Source organism: Spermophilus citellus (assembly GCF_964194105.1).
Source record: "Spermophilus citellus genome assembly, chromosome: 11".
Classification (NCBI taxonomy): Eukaryota; Metazoa; Chordata; class Mammalia; order Rodentia; family Sciuridae; genus Spermophilus; species Spermophilus citellus.
The window spans coordinates 64,709,914-64,728,647 of NC_138192.1; the positions used below are offsets into that span (position 1 = coordinate 64,709,914).

The window sequence follows — 18,734 nt, forward strand, 5'->3', positions numbered from 1 at the left end:
ATGGACTCCAAGATATTGATTGAGTGAATAATAATCTGACTTGGATTTGTTTGAAAAGGACCAAACTGCAATAACATGACATACAGGTGCTATTCTTAGCTTTGTTATGTATAAGCTTTGTGATGCTGAGACATCCTAACCTCCCAAATGATTACTGAGAAGAGCTGATCTTTTTGGTAATAACATTCCATACTTCTTTTTTTCTTTTTTTTTAATGTTTTAATTTATTTTTTTCTATGCTTCTTGTCTGATGACACATGACACAACAGACATTCCTTCAGACACTTCATCCCAAATACTAGTATCATGTCATAGCATTCATACAGGGCAAAATTTCATGTTGTAGACACAGAAACAGGTAGTGAGGGTCTCTTACAGACACTACTTTTCTAAGACAAATAAGAACCTTAAAATAAATAAAAAGAAAAGTGCTACAAGTTAACAACTGGTATCCAAAATATCTCAATTATAAGAAAAAGCAATAAAGTGTCATTCAGATTTTTCAAGAACACATAGTAGTATGCTCCAGATGGACCTCAGCAAGTCGGGTTATAAAGTCTTAACTGTGGTCTCTTCTGCACAGGAACTTACACCTAGAAACCACAGAGTAAATTATGCATTCTGTAATAAGTCAAGCAGGAAGGGGCTAAAAAAATATGCAGATGTGTCTACCCACAGCCAATTATATGTGAAAGAAAACTAACTTAGAAGGCAAAAGAGTACTCATTAATAATTAGAATGTGTGGGTTTTCCAGATCACTGATAATTTAAACAGATTGATTTCTCAAGTCAGTTATCTTGATTTGGTAGATGTTTTAAGAAGCAATGAAACAGGCAGGAAAATTGATCTTAAGAGAAATTAAAAGCAAAAGTTGACCAACAATAGTTAATTTTGTCAGAAGATAATAAGGAACATACCACTGCCAAAGGCCTACTTGATTGATTTGAGAATGATTAAAAACAAAAACAAAACCCTCATGAAAACAATTCTGAAGCCCTATCAAAGACATTGTTTTAAAAGATACAGAAGATATACTCTTTAGAGTTCATTGGAAAAACAATGATGTGAAGTGTTGAATATCTGGAAAGGCAAGATGATGGTAAGTTGGGCAGTGTGGAGTCAGCAAACCTAGGCTCCACAGGCTAGAAGACTGCACAAATCACTCAATGTCTTTGGATTTTAATCCCTTTGGGGTAAACTAAAGGGGCTGGATCAGACAACCCCAAATACCGCTTCCAACTCCAAAATGTAAAAGGTTCCTTTAAGTAAATGTTTCCCAAACTGTTTCAAGAATACAGTTAGAAAATATTTTAGGATTAAGTGGTTCCATGATCAAATAATTCAAGGAAAACAATGAAATACACAAAGTTGGACAAATGTCTTTACTGCAGGACTTCAAAGACTTTTCTGTTAATTTATACCATTACTCTCCTAGGCAATACTATATAGTATGTAGTGTTTCCCAAGTTTCTTTGAAAGCTGAATATTTTAATTCCTGGAACACTTTCAACATTTAATAGAACCCAAGTATCTTTAGTAAACATAATTTGGGGAAAGAAAAACAGCTTTAAACAACAAACTTCATGAATTTAAAATCAGATGCTAAAAGAAGCAGCACTCATAACACAGTTTAGAGCATCCATTTTGGAAATGTTAGGAACATCCCCACAGTGTTTACAAGTCAAGGTAAGGCATGTTATTTCACATCAACTGGGTTAACCCTTAAGTCTGGGAAGTCAAGATTGGATAAGAATCATTTCTACTCTCTCAAGGAAGGCTGAATTTTTCTTTTTGATTTTTCTTATCACAAAATATTTTCTGCTGTGAAAAGAAAGACTACAGCCTTTTCTCATTATTGTAATTGTAGGATTTCCTTGACCTGTCCTCCACGATCCTCTGTAGTGTCAACTGACTTTTGTTGAGACACCTCAGGGAAAAGGGGAGAAGTCAGAGTATCTAGCCAGGAGGGTTGTGTCATGTTCTGTCATACATATGACTTCATCTAGCCACCTCAAAAAAAAAAAAAAAAATCAAGTAACTAAGAGCCCTAATTTTGCCACTGAGAAAATTAGGACTAGAAAGTCTTAAGAAATGTGCTCACGGTCATAGAAATAATAAGTGATGTTGAGATCCATATCTACATCCACCTTTTATCTTCCATAGCAATTTATGGTGATTTGCAATGGTTTGATAGTGTTTTTAAAACTTCAGCTTATAGTTCAGGTTTAAAAAAAATTTCTTTTTGATCTATGGTTCACGGTGGTGGAAGTCTGTTTGAAATATGACTTGATTTACACAAATATTACAACAGTAATTATATGGAGACATAATCTATGCAAGTCACATTTTAATAAGTATAACTACCTGCATTCTTAGGTGGTGCCAGACAGGCATATATGTATTAGCTCATTTAATCCTTCAAAATATCCGACAAGTTATCATTTGTTCTGCAGTGTTGGGGATCAAAGAGGTAAAGGTCTTGGAATTACTCTACCCTCAAGATTTGATCTCAAACTGACAGGCCTTTTCCCCCTACCTTTGTCCAAGGGACTTTTCTTTGTATCTTATCAGAACCTCCTCTGGCCTCTCCCTATTCCTGAAAGGTCATGAACTTTCTTGTTTTTGCAGGTCTCCTTAACTTTTATAATAACACTCTCTATTTTCCCACCACTCTCACCTTACCAATGCCAAGCCCCATATAAGCCGCTTATATGGGGTACAGCACTGCTCCCCTGACTGCTGAAGAATGGTCAGAGTATCCTGCTGACTCAGCCTGCCGCACCCTCACTGCGGTTCACTCATCTTTTTACTCATCTCTGAATGCTCACCAACTTCCTAAGAACAATTTCAAAATCGTTAGTCACACTCCCTAAGCTGGAACCCCATCTTTTTCATCTTGAAAAGATGGCCTAACCTCTTTACTTAAATGAAAGCTCTGAAAGGAGGAGTTTGACTGCTTTCCCCCTCCTTCTCACCATCTCTGACATAACCCATCTTCTCCTTCCCTATCGCAGAAAGAAAACGCTGAGAAGATTCCCTTCCTGTAAGATTAGCCTACCTTGGGGCTGGGCTGTAGCTCAGTGTGGTAAAGCATCTGCCTTACCTGTGTAAGGCACTGAGTTCGATCCTCAGCGCCACATTAAAAAATAAACAAATAAATATATTGTGTCCATCTACAACTAAAAAAAGAAGATTAGCCTACCTCAATCTCTCCTTTAAATTTTTTAAAAAAATTTATTGGAGCATTACAAGTAATGGGATTCATTGTACCATATTTTGTGCCTGCACACAATTTGATCAATTTCCTCAGTGCCTTCCTTTCCCCTTCTCTCCTCTCTCCACCATCTGCTTGCTCTACTTTACTGATCATCATCATCTTATTATTATTATTATTAAATTAGTAAATTGTAATTATTTATGTCAGCAGGATTCATTGTGGTATATTTGTATATAGATGTAGCATAACTTGGTAGATTTCATTCCCCATCAGTCTTTCTTAAGGCTAGAACCTGTTTCTAACTATTCCCTTTTTTCCTAGGACCTTCAACCACTCAGAAGCTAAAAAGTCCTGCCTTCAGACTGTGGCTCTCCAATCAAGAGGGACTCTCATTTTTGGCATCAGACTTTCCAAAGACATGCCCTCTTCACTTATCTTTTTTGTCACTTTTTATTTTTGAGGTGGTTCCTGTGTTGCCAGCTATCTTACTTCAGCCTCCACAATAACTGGGAAACCCAGGCAGATTATATGCACTCTCCAGCATGCCGTTACTCATCTACTCTTTAAGTCCTCTGGAATGTGGTTTCTCTCAACCCACTTTGCTGCCCCCTCATATGATGGTACTCTAATGAAACCTGTATTTCAAAGGCATACAAAGACCTCTGATAAATATTTCCAATGGCCTTTCACTGGACCTTTGTCTTTCTTGACCCCTGGGCAATAGTTAACAAAGATGACCACCTATCCCTGAAAGGGCTCTGCCTTGGCTTCTGTGACTCAGGATTCTCCCAGTATTCTGTCATTTCTGTGCCCCACTTTGCCAAAGGTGCATGCTATGCCTTTCCAGGATAGAACCTGTGTTCCTCAAGACATTTCTCCTCTTGACCACCCCTCTCTCTGGAGTCCTTTAATCTATCCCCAATGCTTCTCTCTCCAGGACTCCAGTTCTACAGGTCTCACTGCTTACTAAAATTTCTGCCTGGGACAGTAAATGAGGAAGAGTAATGTGTGATTTGTGTGGTCAAATTTAAAAGGTCAAACCAAACTTGTTGCCTTTCCCCCAAAACTATTTCATAGCAATAGGGTAGATACTCTCACCCCTTCACCACTCTCACTGCTTCTGCCCAATTCCTGTGGAGGTGGGAGAAGTTTTGACCTATCCAGAGCACCTGCTATGCCATGGATGTTATAGATAATTGTGCAGTTACAGATAACACCTATTATCAAGAAAGAGATCTGTTGTGTGTATATTTAATTCCAAAGAATATCGGGATCTAGGGCAAAAGTGAAAAATGCATGTACCTATGTGAGGCAGCCTACACACTGACTTCAAGGCAAACCCAAGGAAACACACACACACACACACACACACACACACACACACATGTTTACAACACATTTGCTAGATCCAAAATGAGTTCCTACAGTGGTTCTCACCAGGAACATGATTAGCACTTAGGCTGGACAATTCTTCCTTACAAGAAATTGACCTGGACACTGCAGGGCACTTTGCATTCCTGGTGCCTGAATGTTGACTACTAGTAGAATTTAGAAATCCTTCCCCTATTTATTTTAACTTCTAAAAAATGTAGAAAAATCTCTGCAACAGGAGGCTAGGTTCTTGAATATCACTGAGCCCAGAGCAAGCAAAGTTACAGTAATTTTTCGTTTTCCCAATCATTTAACACTGGAAACTTAGGAACTTCTTTTCTTAAAACCCTTACATCCCCAAACAGTAAGTCACCAGCCCAATCCTGTCCATTCTTTCTGTACATACTTGACTCTGTTCCCTTTAATACAATCACTCTGCCACTACTGAATTCTACATCTTTATTTCAACTGTGACGGTTTCTAAACTCGGGCTCTCCTCTCATCCATTTTAGCAAGTTTAATCCTATTGTCCTCCATCCTCCAATATCTACCCTGCATCCAGCAGGGTATTACTGAATTACTCACAATTCCCCTGAGAAAGTCCATGTTTTCTATCTTCAAATCTTTTGCTGTAATGTTCATTCCACTGAAATTTCACCTTCCATGATGCAACAACTTCCCATCTCCTGAGTAAGAAATGTTGGCATCATCTTGGAGTTCTTTTCCAAATGCAGTCAGGCACAAAATCTTTTGGAGGACACAGACCCATTGGATCAACTGTTAAAAGCTATGAATCTCTACCCAAGAAACAGTCAATGTATGAAACAGTTTACATTCAATTTTAGGGGTTTCATGTACTCAAATATCCATAAAAATTGGTGCATCTGCAATTAACTGCCTTCTTTGGAGCCTCTCAGATGTTTCAACAGCTAGTTCACCACTTGCTGGGCCAGCTTCTCCCCTGACAAGCAACAGTACCTCCCTGCCTGCCAGTTTACTTTCTAAGAATTCACATCAGTTTCAAAGACCACTTAAGTTACTATACACAATAATTTGATAACTATTAATACAATGTTTCTATTAAACTTTAAGTGAATCAAAGGAAGGAATCTATTCTCTTGGAGTGTTTGATACATTTTACCCATAAAACTGAGAATACAAAGTACAAAAAAAGAAGCCTTTTAAATATTTGTACAGGTAGGGTTGAGTTGGTCAAAAGTGATCTTCCAAAAAGCCATTTCGTAAGCAGTTCTCAAAAAAAGCAGAGAGACAAGGCACAGAAAGAAATGCTACGTTATGGCACTGTCAGGAAGAAAAACCTGTGATCTAAGAGTCTGAGTTAATGTAAAAGAGTGAGATTATGTATCTGCTCCCTTCACAGATCCAAAACAATGTGACTTGTAGATTTTGTGAACTGCTCTATCAACTAGCAAATAAAAACCTGAGCCTGGGTCATTGATTCTTGCCTGCAATCCCAGCTACTCTGGAGGCTGAAGCAGGAGGATCGTAAATTCAAGGCCAGCCTGGACAACTTAGCTGTCTGGGGTGAGGTGTCAGGGGAGACTCTAGATGTAAGTCAGCAATAGAGCATCCCTGGGTTCAATCCCCAGTATGGGGGTGGCGAGAAAGAAAGAAAAAGAAAAAGAATCTAACAAGGAAACTCTGTTCTTTTCTTCTCTCACTGACTCCTCAACTCCCTTCTCCATCTCCCTCTCCTCCTGTCCCCTCAAGCCTGAAACTCCCCCTGGGTTGCACACTTAACAATTGCTTCTACAGTGCAGACATTATCTATTATCATGTACTTCTTACTCACTGTTCCATACAAATTAAAGGCACCTCTAAGAAGCCACACCTCCCACTACACTGCTTTTCAAAAACCTAGAAACTAAAACGGAAGTTTTGCAATGAAGAAACTCATGAGTAATCATAACAAAATACAGCCAAAGGAGTCTGACATAAGTAGAACAGTCTTGGTCTGTCACATTTAATACAGAAATTAAATGTGTATATGTGTGTGGGGAGGGTATCTGTCTCTGAAACTACTATATTTAAATGTAGCTGTGAGTCCAATAAAAACAGATGATTGTGAAAATTCCTCAATGTTTAGAGTATTTAAAATAGTGAATCTCCTGAAAAGTAATCTAGAATATAAAATATCATATTTATAAGTGTATTGCCCCTCACTAACCCATACAGATAAAAAATAAAAAACATTTTCAGGGCACTGATTTAAGAGTTTAAAAGGCCTGTTTAAAATAGGTGTAAGTGTAGGAAAAGATATAAGTTAGTAAATATAAAGAGTACCTATCAGAATAATTTCCAAAAAGATGGCATAGAAGTTTGCAGGATGCATAAATAATAGAAAATCATAAAAAATAAGAAAGGATCATACTTCAAAACCCAGGCTTGAAACAAGCAGTAAGTAGTGTCCCCTGCCCCCCCTTTTTTTTTTGCATGGACCAACCTCAACCTCCCGAGTAGAGGTGACCACAGGCATGTACACAGCACCCAACTTCACGCTACTCTTTGAGATTCTCAACAAGAAAGAATTTCTTATGGTTTCACCACAATTTTTAGGCATTAAAGACAATAAAAATTTCTAGACTTGTTTCCCACTTTGTCTTCTTGAAAACCAAAGTTCTATAGGCTCACTGTACTGTAGGCAAGAGGTACTAGAAAATTGAAAAAGATGTAAGGAATGAAGATTCTGTTGTAGAATCACTTGTGATTCTACAACAGAAGAAACCAGTTGTTAATATTTTGGCCTATTTCTTTACAACTTTTTTCTCCACATTTTTTATTGGTGCATTATAGTTGTACGTAATGGTGGGATTTCTTGCTATATATTAGCATATGCACATAATATAATTTATATATATTGTATAATAACAATATAATTTGGCTAATGTACACTTTTTTAAAGTTACATTTTTGAACCTATTTTGTATACATAATTAACAAACCCCAAATAATCTTACTCAATTTATACTTTACTGTTCTGAAATATACTATGTTTAAATTAATAAAGTGGGGGTGACACAGATTTTTACTTACTAGGATACTACTCTGCATATTACTGCTTCATAATTTGATCCAGAATTCAGTTTCCCCATTTAATTGTTTTTACCTTATTCTAATTCTAGATTCCAGGAAAAGCTTTCTTACCTCTCTACAGTACATCCATCCTATTTTAAAGTTTACAAGGCTTTTAGAATGTGTTAAACAAAGCATTCTGTACAAATGCAAGTTTAAAAACAAACACCTAGCAAACACCTACAGATGTCCAAGAATTAAAAAGAAAGAAAGAAAGAGTTTATTTCTGAGTAATGCAAAGATGACATCTTTAAAAATTAAACAGATAGGACAAAGAAAGGAATTCTGGAAACAAATAATGCATAGTACCAATAGTTAAATCTGTCCATTTTCAAGGAAATTTAAAAGGTAACATTTTTCAAGCTAGGAGTGATTAATGCTCTTTTTACCTTTGGCATTTATATATTTTCATTAAAAAAAAGGAAAAAGGAGTTGAAGAGCTTTCCTTCTCCAAAGAGAAGGCAAAATGTGCAACAAGAGCATACTCCATGAATAACTGTTCAAAAGTAGGGGACCCACTTTTCCACGTTCTTTTGGTTATTTTCTTAAAATGCACTTGAGAACTTCACTTCCAACCTCCAGGTACTTACCCCCTTGGAGGCAGCCCACATTCTAAACACAGTTTCTTCTTCGAGGTTGTAAACATGGCCCATTCTTAGGAGACTGCTTCAAGGTCTCCCAGGACCACACAGAGTCTCTCCTAGGACCACCTGCTGTTGTTTGCTTTATGGGGACATTAATAATAATAACACCTTAGAAGGATTAACAACAACAACCCTGTGAAGTGTGCACTATTATATTTACTTAGCAGAAACTGGAGCTTAGGGAAGCTAAGTGGAAAAGCAGGCAAAGGGTAGAGCCATTACTTAAGCCAGGGTCTTCCAGTTAGATTGACCAAAATGCCTTAAGAAGATAAACAGTGAAATCTGCATTATCATCAGGGCTTAAGGAATATGCTAAGAAGCAAAATTTTAAGTGGAAAAAGTTAGAATGGCAGATTTGATAGGCTATTTTATGATTAGTTCTAAAAAGTGAATTAGGTTCTCTGAGAAAGTGTTACTGGATTCAGAAAAAAAAAAAAAACTCAGCATGACAAAATATTTGGTATACTTACACTAAAAAAAAAAAAAGAAAGAAAAAGTGTGTGTGTGTGTACCCGAGATTCAAATTTTACTCAGTGTCCAGTGTGTTTTCTGACAACCCTATGAAACAAACAATACCACTAATAAATTGCAGTCTTATCATTCCCAAAGCTGAAGTCTGGGCCAACCCGTGGGCCGAATGTTTTGGGAGGCCAAGTAAAGGGAAGTGTATTGGCTATGGCTGTTCCTGACAGCTTATTTCTCTTCTTCTGAGTAGGAGCCACAGTCCTTGACCCCCAGAGACCTGACTTTCACCAATGAGGCCACTTAATTTCACTGCACATTTGATTTCCAGACCCTTCTCTACATGGAAATCATGAGATTTAAGCATAACTGAGGTGGAGAGGGGATTTCATACTTATATACTAAAAAAAAAAAAATAGTTTATTGGCTGAGCGCTTTAGAAATTTATTCTCAGAATCTGGGAGAATTCAGATCCTCACCCCCCAACCAACCAAGAAAGTGCTCAAGAATAAAAAAATTCCCAATATTTGGTGAGCCCACTTGACAATAGTCTCTAAAAAAGAAGAAAAAAACAAAAACTAGAAATGTGTTTGAAGTGAACTATGGAAAATGCAGTGAGATGCCAAAAGGCGTGCCCAGCAGAAAAAGTATGCAGTCACAGAGGAAGAAGTCTATACTTTCCAAAAGGGCATGGATAGATACTTAAAAGCTAGTCACCTTGAATCTCAAACACAGAAAGAGCGTGATGAATAAGAAAAGAAGACCTACTTACATATACCAATTTAATCTCTGGCTACTCCCCCTAAACCTCCAGTCTCTGTGGCTTGAATATGTTTACCTTTGTGTAAAAAACAACAAATTGGGATTGTTCATTCAAATATTTTCTATGCTCAACTTTAATCTTCAGACTTTAACAAAACCCAATCTACTAAACACAAACTGCTTCGAACAGAAACTGCTTGAAGAGGATTAATTAACAGCTTTGTATGTCATCCTCTAAGCAAGGCCAGACACTGAATCACTGTTGAATTCCTCACATGCAGCTACACCCAGTTAATCCTCAAGAAAGCAGCAAACTATGTAAATGTACTTAAACTAGGAAGATAAGTACTTCACTCATCAGAAGTTAGAAACATTTACTAAGTATAACTATTAGAAAGCAAGACCATTTGTAAAGATATACATACACATGCGCACACACACACACACACACAAGAATTTTTACATTCACTGTGCTACCTCCAAAGTCTCACTGTAAACCACTAGGACTCATACTATTTAGCAAAAAAACAAAACAAAACAAAAAAAAACTTTGCTGCATGCCGCAATTTGCAAAAGTCAAACTGTATGACCTCACTTAGTCAAGTATCTGAAGAAAGCAGTTCCAAGATAGAAGTAATGAAACAAAGAGAGAAATAGTTAATGACAGAAATGAAGACAACTAATATAAAAGAAAAATGAAAATATCCATTTTCTATATTTAAATGCTTTTAAGTATAAAAATTTTCTCCCCTTTCAAAACACTAAAATATTTTCACAACTACAAAAGTCCTGGTAATTGGTTTTTATTTTGGTTGGGGGCTGGGTGCTGTTTTCATATAGTTAGGCTGTTTTTACTTAACGAACATCACATATCTCAATGTCATAGTCAACAGTAACAGTAACAGTAACACATTTCTCCACTGAAACCTGAACCAACAAACTTCATCTAGATACTGACACTGGGTTATCACTCCACTCAAAAGCATCTTCCTTTGACCTGAGCTGAGCAGGTGTATGTCCAAAGTGCTCACAGGCCTGTGATGCAGGAAAATCCTGTTCATCCCAGATGACTCTGGAGATGAGTACTTCCTGGTGCCCTAACTACACCATGTGGGGGCAGGAGGGGGATGAGCACCACCCACCTCTGCTATGACTGAAACTGGATGACTCCTATATATGTCAAATGTAAAAAGGTTTAAGAACTGTACAACCATGAACCAAAGTAATATTTTGACCTCAATGCTTCTTCTAAACATCAGACCATATATCCAGATCATATATTCTCTGTATCCTTCACCTCCCATCTCAAAACCTGAAGCCTCTCACCCTACAAAGAGTGGGAGAAATCCCTAACCTGGACTCCTGAGACTAGAGGGTTATAGGTAACAATACAGAGAAATTTGGCATGAGTTTTTACTGAGATGTATACATGAGCAGGCAGTTGTAGGGTGGTGGATTTAAGGGCCTGATGACCAGGTTTCAAATTCTGGCTCTGCACTTTGGGTTGTATATGCTCTGGGCAAGTTATGTATTCCATGCTTCAGTGTTAACTGCAAAATGGGAATACTAATATTACCTGCCTCATAGGACTTTCCAGATGACGAAATCAGTTACTACACAGAAAGCATTTAGAACGGCAACAAGCAGGTAGTAAGGTTCTCAATGGTTGATAGCCTCTACTATAAAAGGGATTTGGACCCATTTTTCCCTAAAGGTGATTTTTATGTATTCCTTACATTCAGTTCAATTTTTTACTTCAAGCAAATTATTAGAAATCAGCTCTAATGACTGATTATGCATTTCTATATTAAAATCAAACCACTTTATATACCTAAAAATTGCCAATTCTTTCATCAAAATAAAGAGACTAAGTGAACTGCAAGGTGCAAGCTTAACATCACAAAATCTTACAAAAAGCATTAATTAGACTTCCCATTTAGGCTAAGCCAGGATGAGATCATGAAGTCACTCATGGTAACCAGGTCCCTGAGCTGGAAGTGTGCTTTTCCAGTGAATGGCTAAATACTAACAAAAGAAACCTTTGACTCAAATACCACTGGTACCCTGGGTCTTGTGTCTGTATAATGCCTACACATTCATTTCTTTCTTTGCCTATAGAAAAAAGAAGGTCTGTTTGTTTTTCTGATTCAGTCAGCCCTTTTAGTCTTTGAATCTAAGGACAGCCTTGTGAAAAGAGAGCATCTTATCAGCGTGCTCCAGCCAGCAGGCTGTCCCCCCTCCACACACAAAACCTCCAGCCCCTCACAGCAAAAGGCCTCGCCCTCAGAGCCTTTTCCCATTTCAGAGCTAACACCCCGCTGGGTTTTGACAACAAATAAATGAATACACAAGGCCCTAACATAATTAGCCATCTTTTCAGGTAGAGTGAGGTGGGTGAGAGAGGAGGGGTTAGGAGAATATTTATTGTAAATTGGCTTCACTTACCAAGTTGATCTTAGTTGCTGCATCTGAGGGTACTTATTTTAAATGAAGTGACTTTAGAGATGCCTGTTTACAAATCCTGACAATTGTGGCATATACTTTGGCCAAGTCACCAATGCAGATTTTATTTTTTAATGAAAAGGAACTTCTTAACCCTGGTTCTTTTGACTTGCAAAAGTAGGGCACACAGACTACACTGTGAGTTTACTGTCTTTTTAAGGGAAAGTTAACATGTAAAAAACCCAAAGACTAGAAAACATGACTTTTTGACATTCCCCAAATGCTTGCAGATATGCTTATGCTAGCACATACTTTTTGAAAATTACTTTGAGAACAAGAACCAAACATCATCCTGTGAATGTCTATAGGAAGGTGCAAAGCATCACTGTCATCAGTCATCATCTTAATAGAACCACAGTCTGCACCAAAGGACACAGTTCGCTGGTATCACTATTGGGATGATAACTTAATTGATTTGTCTCAGTGGAGAGGGATGTAGACACGAGATTTATTTTGAAGAAAAAATACATGCAATCCTGTTTTTGTTTTCTCAACAAGCATTTTGCCACTGACCTCTAAATCAGTTTAACCTTTTCTAAACATATCTGCACATTTTTTTACATAATTTAAAGCTAGGTTTTATTATTGCTGCTGTTGAAAGGCTCTGCGAGATTTATCACAACATGAAATCAGTAACCTTTTTTTTTAAAAAAAAAAAAAAGGTGAAAAACAAAACAAAAGGCTGCAACTATAAACTCCCAGCTCCACTCCTTTTCCCGGCAGGGGATTTTGATCTAACCACTGAAGTGCCTTTAGAGTTCAATCTGTTAAAAAATGTATGAAACGGTATTAAAATAGGAAAAGGCATGTGTATGACTCAGGCTTATCCCAGTATCTCTGCAACTAGGTTGTCACAGGATTTCCCTGTGCTTCTGAAAACTGAAAACCTTGAGAAAGTGACAGTAGAAGTTCCTGTTTCTTTTTCTCTCTCTTTTTTTAAATAAGAAGGGGGGCGCGCGCGAACATACACACACACACACATACACACACACACACACACACACACCCCACACGTCTTCCGGGTTTCCTACGAATCAGACAGGTTCTTTGAGGTTCCAAGTGAAGATTGCAGACCAACGTTACGACTTATTCTAGTGCTCCTCTGCACACAAAGGTTTCATGGAAAACCCCAAACTTGTTGCAGGGCTGGGCGAAGCCCCCGGCCCGGCGCGCTTCTGCTCTCGCCACCTCTCCGCCCTTTCCTTTTCCCCTTCCCCTACGTCCCACCCGGCCCTGGTCGGCGGGGGCGAGGGCATCTCCCCTACTAAGGTCACCAGCCCGAGCCGTCCCTGTTGGCCGCCTCTTTCGGAAACAAGGTCACCGCCCAGCCGGGTCCCTCCGAGGAGGAGCAGCGCCCGTCCAAGCGCTGCCGCCCTTTGTAAAGCGGGGCTCGCCGGCCTCCGCGCGGTATCCCCGCCGCCGCCTCACCTGCTTGCGATAGGGCGTCCTGCAGTTGCTGTTGCCCCCGGGGTTGCCGCTGCTGCTGGGGAAGATCATCGCGGCGGGAGCGGGCGGCCGGCGCGGGGCAGCCTCGCCGTGAGGGGGAGGGCGCAGGGAGGGGGCCGGCCGGGCCCGGGGCCGCGGCCGCTCTGGGAACTCCCTCTCGCCGCGCGGCGGCGGCCGGTGGGGGCTGCAGCTCCGGGCTGACTTCGCCCTGGACCTCCGCACTCGCCTAAAAGTGCGCCGCGGAGCCGGCGGACGGCGAGACTCGAGCAGCTCCTGGGGCCGCCGCCCTGCGTGCCATGGACTGGAGTTCGCGCGCGGAGCTGGCGGCGCTGCGGACTCTCCCGGCGGCAGCGGAGGAGCAGCGCCGCCGCGTCCCCACCTACCACGGCCTCAACCACCGCCCCGAGAGCGCGCCGGCCGGGGGCGGGGAGGCGGCCGCGCACCGCCTCGCGCCGCGCCCAGGCCCACCCGCGCCTCCCCGCCCTCCTGCTGGGCGCGGCGCCCGCTGCCCCGCCGGCCCGCAGGTCCCCGCGTTCTCCCTCCGGGTCTCCAGGCCGGGGCCTGGGCTGCGCGGCCCGGGGAGCCGCCGGCGCCCCCGCTCTGGTGCAATGGTTGGGTCTGGCAGCCCGCATGCCGCACATTCCTTGGAGTAGGCAACCCCCCTTCCTCCGTGTTTCCCCCTCGGTTCTCTCCCTAAGCACCCGCGGCAGCTTTGCACCTCAGCTCGAAGCCCCTTTTAAGGGCATCGCTTCAGGGATCACTCTGGCACCTGAGTAGGAAGTGAACTGGCCCCCAGATTTTTCCCCTTTTCTTCCATCTTTCCTACTATTCCCACCCCCGAAAAGGTGCGATAATTACTCCTACTTGGAAGAACAAATCAGCTTTTGCATCAAATCCCTGCAAATCTTCCTTCCCCCATTTCACACGCTAAAATTTTTGCAGTGGAAACAGGTCTCCACTCCCTGATCCATCACCCAAATACACACGCTAAAGTTTTGTATTTTATTCCTATGCCTTAGTTGACAAGCTTTCCTTCAAGAGGAAAATATCAAAAAAAGACAATGAAAATCATTTAAAGTCATCCCTTGGTAAGACTTCTTCTAAAAACTTGAATATTGCAACACTTCCTTGGTTTGATCATTAGATGCTACACAAATGGGTTCTTTTCAAGGGACACAAAACTCCCAAGAAAGGGACAAAGGGAAGACGTAATTTCCTTTGTTTTCCCGTTGAAGTGATCTAAAGCTGCTCCTCCAGCTGTTCCTTTTCTGGACCACCTTTCTTTAGATGCATCAAGCGCCAAACCCATGCAGTGCAGAAAGCCTCTGCAGCAACTGGTCAAACAGAGCATGCCATCTCTGGTTAGGCCACTGGGACAGGCTTGCCATCTTTCAAGCTGACCTGCTCCAAGGTGAGTATTATAAAGTATTATCACCATGGTAAATGTTACACAGCTCTTTCCTTGGCTTGCAGACTCTAACACCTTCCTGGAAAGGCCCATCTGCTATGATAATGAAAAATCCTAACTTGTCTAAGAAGTGAAGGGACTCAACTTCTGTTTATCACAGGGAAAACAAAGTGTCCTAAATGGACATCAAGTTTCTAGCAAACCTGTGCCCATTTGAAGGTTTTTCTGGCAACAAGAAATTGGAACATACCCATTCCAAATATCCTTCTGGTGACTTAGTAGGTTGCTTCCACACTTCCAAATAATCCCAACTTTGGCCTACACAACTCACCAGAATTAGCAAATCTCATTTGTGAAAAACAACCATATACACAAAATATACATAAAAATCCTAATTCTTTTCATGTAAAAGAAGCATCGAAGGAACATATTTTGGGTATACAATGCACAAATAAGAACTTGCTAAAAAAAAACCTGAAGAAAAATATGTGTCCCTTAAAGTGATTAAATATTAAACAGCACATAATATTCAGATGTGAGTTACTACATATCCCAGGACTATTTTCTGCAACTCCACACATTTAAAATTGTTTTCACTGTCATTTTGTTGTCTCCTTTCACTAGGACCCTCATCATAGTTATCAAGCACAGGTATGGAATGGAAGGTTTTAGTTAGAATTGTTCAAGTTTTAGGTGCTTTTTCCAGAAAACTTACTGTTCAATGCCCCACCTTTTAGACCAGTTACCTAGGGGAAAAAGTCCATGGACAATCTCAGCTGTCATGAATGGACTCTTAGGAAACCACAATCTAAACCACAGAAGAACAGCATAGATTTTTTTTTTTTAAAGCCGTTCTACTTACTCTAGGGTCGTGATACTTTGGATGGCATGCTGTTCCAGAATGCTGATGCTTGATTGGATAACCTGTAGTAGTATTACAGGCATAATTTTCAAGTGATAATAAAATTAGAATACTAAAAAAAATAGTAAAATATACTAATACTAAAAGAACATTGAAAGAACTCTGTCTTTAAGACTAAAAAGGATATCTAAAAATTAACAACATGTAGTATGTTGAGAGGCAATAAAGAGAAAGGACATAAGGCATATATAGTTTAGAAACTTTGTTTACCAAGGTTCAGAAGTTCCAAACTTAAATAGGTCTATACTATCAACTAAGTAAAGTATTATAAAGAGAGGGAAAAGACTGATAGTCCACACTCAAAAATATATAAGGTAATAAAATCCCTCAACTCCAAAGAATCCAATTCAAGGGAAATCACAATACAAAACCATGTGTATAATGTGTATCATCAATTACAGATATTTAAAGGTGCTCAGTTGTCAGAGTAATTACAGGGATGGATCCTGGCTTGGTTCATTTGGAAAGGTTCACTGACCTTTGAAATTCATATATTTTAAGACAGAGAAAGTAAGGAAACCATGCAGAGATTGTGAATTATCCTGGTATGAATAAGGGCTTTGGGACCTGTCCTGGGGATGTACATCCTCTTTGAAAAGAGACTGAGGCTTTGCTGGTGGGACTGTCATACAACATCCTCCCCCCACTTTAGCTGGTAGGTAGAGCTGTGGGAATCTGACCCCATGGCAGCCAATCCACAGACTGGCCAGTGACCTATGACCCGACTGGGATTGAAAAAATGAGCAGGGCCAATCCAGTTCACACCCTTGGGAATTTGATTCAGTAAAGTGCAAGAGCTGAACCAGTTAGTAAAGGGGCAGAAACTGCAAGAGTGCCAGGGTAGAGCCGAGGCCACAACAAGCCAAAACCATACGCAAGCCAAGGTTATGAGGAAGCAGAAACTATGAGTAAACAGGAAGCTGACTGGCAGCAAGCAGGGAGTAGGGCACTTGGCTGCAAGAGGATGGAGGGAGCTGCAGTCCCCAGGGCTGCTTCAGCTCTTCAGACTTGCAACAGCCCTTAAAACACATGTGTATACTCAAACCCCACCCACCTCAGAGAGCTTAAAGGAATCCAAGGAACAAAGTTAATACAGAGCCAAAGAGATCTGACTCCACATTTCAGCTTTCACTTACTAACTGCATAGTTTTGCTAGTTAGTTGACCTCTTTCCAATCAAGATTGTCTTTACAACAATTGCTTTAAATATAGTACAGAAACAAACAAACAAACAAAAAAAAGTGCCAAACTCAGTAAATGGCAGCTGTTATGATTGTTTTTCTAAGTTTTATGGTGGGAGTTTGTAGAGTTAAGTGAGTATGCTGTGTAAATATCTGATGCTTATAAGTCTGGCTGACCATCAAAGAACAGGAGCAAGGGTATAGTGGGAATTGATGGCAAGTAAAAAAAGCAAATTTAATTAAGAGGAGGTCACTTTCAATGACTGTTGAATGACTGAATGAATATACTTTCTAAGGCTGTATACACTTAGCTTTAAAATGTTTAAAAAAAATGTCTGGCAAAGGGTCTGTTTCAAGAGCCTAGGTGCATTGAAGGCAATTTTTTTTTTTTAAAAAATTGATTGTTGTTCATTTTCCTTTAAAGAAATTATGTGTTGCAACAGAGTCATTTCTGTATGAATGGGAAGACCATGAGCAGTATCAGAGGTCATACTCTAAGGCAGGAGGAGCATACAAACAAGGATAATAGGGATGGAGCAACCACTACGTGCAGAAGCCTGTAATCTAGGAGGGAGATGATACATACAGGTAATGATGCCTTTTGTGACTTAAAAGACCTTGTACAACTGGAATTTGGGAATCTGAAAGTAGAAGGCATCTGTCCCACAGAAACAATTCTAAAATGAGACTTTTTCTTTTGAAATTTCTCACATCTCATTTCACTTTCACAACAGCCCTATGGGGTTGGAAGGGTTATCAGACTTAACATGCAAGTCAGGGGGAAAAGTTAGGTAAGGCTGATTAACCTATTGCAAACTAGGGTTAAAATCTAGACCTAGCTTCTGTCCTGAGGACCCTCAAACTCTGTAATTGTATATCTTTAAAAAGCTGAATAAATAATGCTACAATTCCTAGGTGAGTACTTGCACTCAGACAGCACCCAAGTTGCCGTGCACCAATAGAGTTCAAAGCCAGTCTCCAGTAACAGCAAGGTGCTAAGCAACTCAGTGAGACCCTGTCTCTAAATAAAATACAAAATAGGGCTGGGGATATGGTTCAGTGGTTGAGTGCCCCTGAGTTCAATCCCTGGTACCAAAAAAAAAAAAAAAAAAAAAAAAAAAAAGGAGGAAGAGATGGATGATGGAGGGAAAGAGGGAGGAAACATAGGGTCAGCAAATTTAAATTTCTACTTTCTCCTGGTACAAAACAGAGTTGAAAAATGCACAGCATTTCTCAAATAGCAACAATATTTTCTCTTATTAACTATTTTGCTTTTTAAAAAATCTGTGATTCTTATTCCAGACTTAACAGCTCCCTAGACACATATAAATATAAAAATGATAGCACTATAATAAAATAAAAGTATACCTACAATCCTAGAAAGTATATAGATCAACATAAATAAAGCCACATTCTGATGAGTCTCACCAGAAGCCATATTCTGATGATTCTTAAATGTATCCTGGTATACAAACAGAAGAAACAAATTTTGTCCTACTGCTGCTTCTCTAAATGGACTATTAAATAATAATAGCTGTCATTTACTGGCTAATGTCTATATTCTAGGCACTAAACATACACACTAAACACACACACACATGCACACGCACACACACACATATGCACACGCACACACACACACACACACACACATGCACACACACAAAAGCTGTGAGAGAAGAATGACTATCCAATTTTACTAAAGAGAAACTGGGGCTCAGAGGTT

General features: G+C 39.9%; 2 protein-coding genes across 13 annotated transcripts in view; one reads left to right on the forward strand and one right to left on the reverse strand.

Moving 5' to 3' along the window:
• LOC308631046 (uncharacterized protein) overlaps positions 1 to 3,821 on the forward strand; it is a 159,354-nt gene extending 155,533 nt beyond the window's left edge. For both annotated transcript variants that reach the window (XM_081261917.1, XM_081261918.1), the window contains one exon: positions 3,540 to 3,821. In XM_081261917.1, coding sequence (XP_081118043.1) covers positions 3,540 to 3,678 — 139 coding nt within the window. In that variant the 3' untranslated portion in view covers positions 3,679 to 3,821. The remainder of the gene's footprint in view (positions 1 to 3,539) is intronic.
• The window catches only part of RBMS1 (RNA binding motif single stranded interacting protein 1), a 214,373-nt gene that overhangs the window by 111,426 nt on the left and 84,213 nt on the right, over positions 1 to 18,734 (reverse strand). For 2 of the 11 annotated variants that reach the window (XM_081261915.1, XM_081261911.1), the window contains exon 1: positions 13,481 to 13,616. The exons of 7 other annotated variants lie outside the window; for them this stretch is intronic. In XM_081261915.1, the coding sequence (XP_081118041.1) occupies positions 13,481 to 13,549 (69 nt within the window). In that variant the 5' untranslated portion in view covers positions 13,550 to 13,616. Of the gene's footprint in view, positions 1 to 13,480; positions 13,979 to 18,734 lie in introns of those variants that run through there. 2 more of the 11 variants (XM_081261909.1, XM_081261913.1) reach the window with 2 other exon arrangements.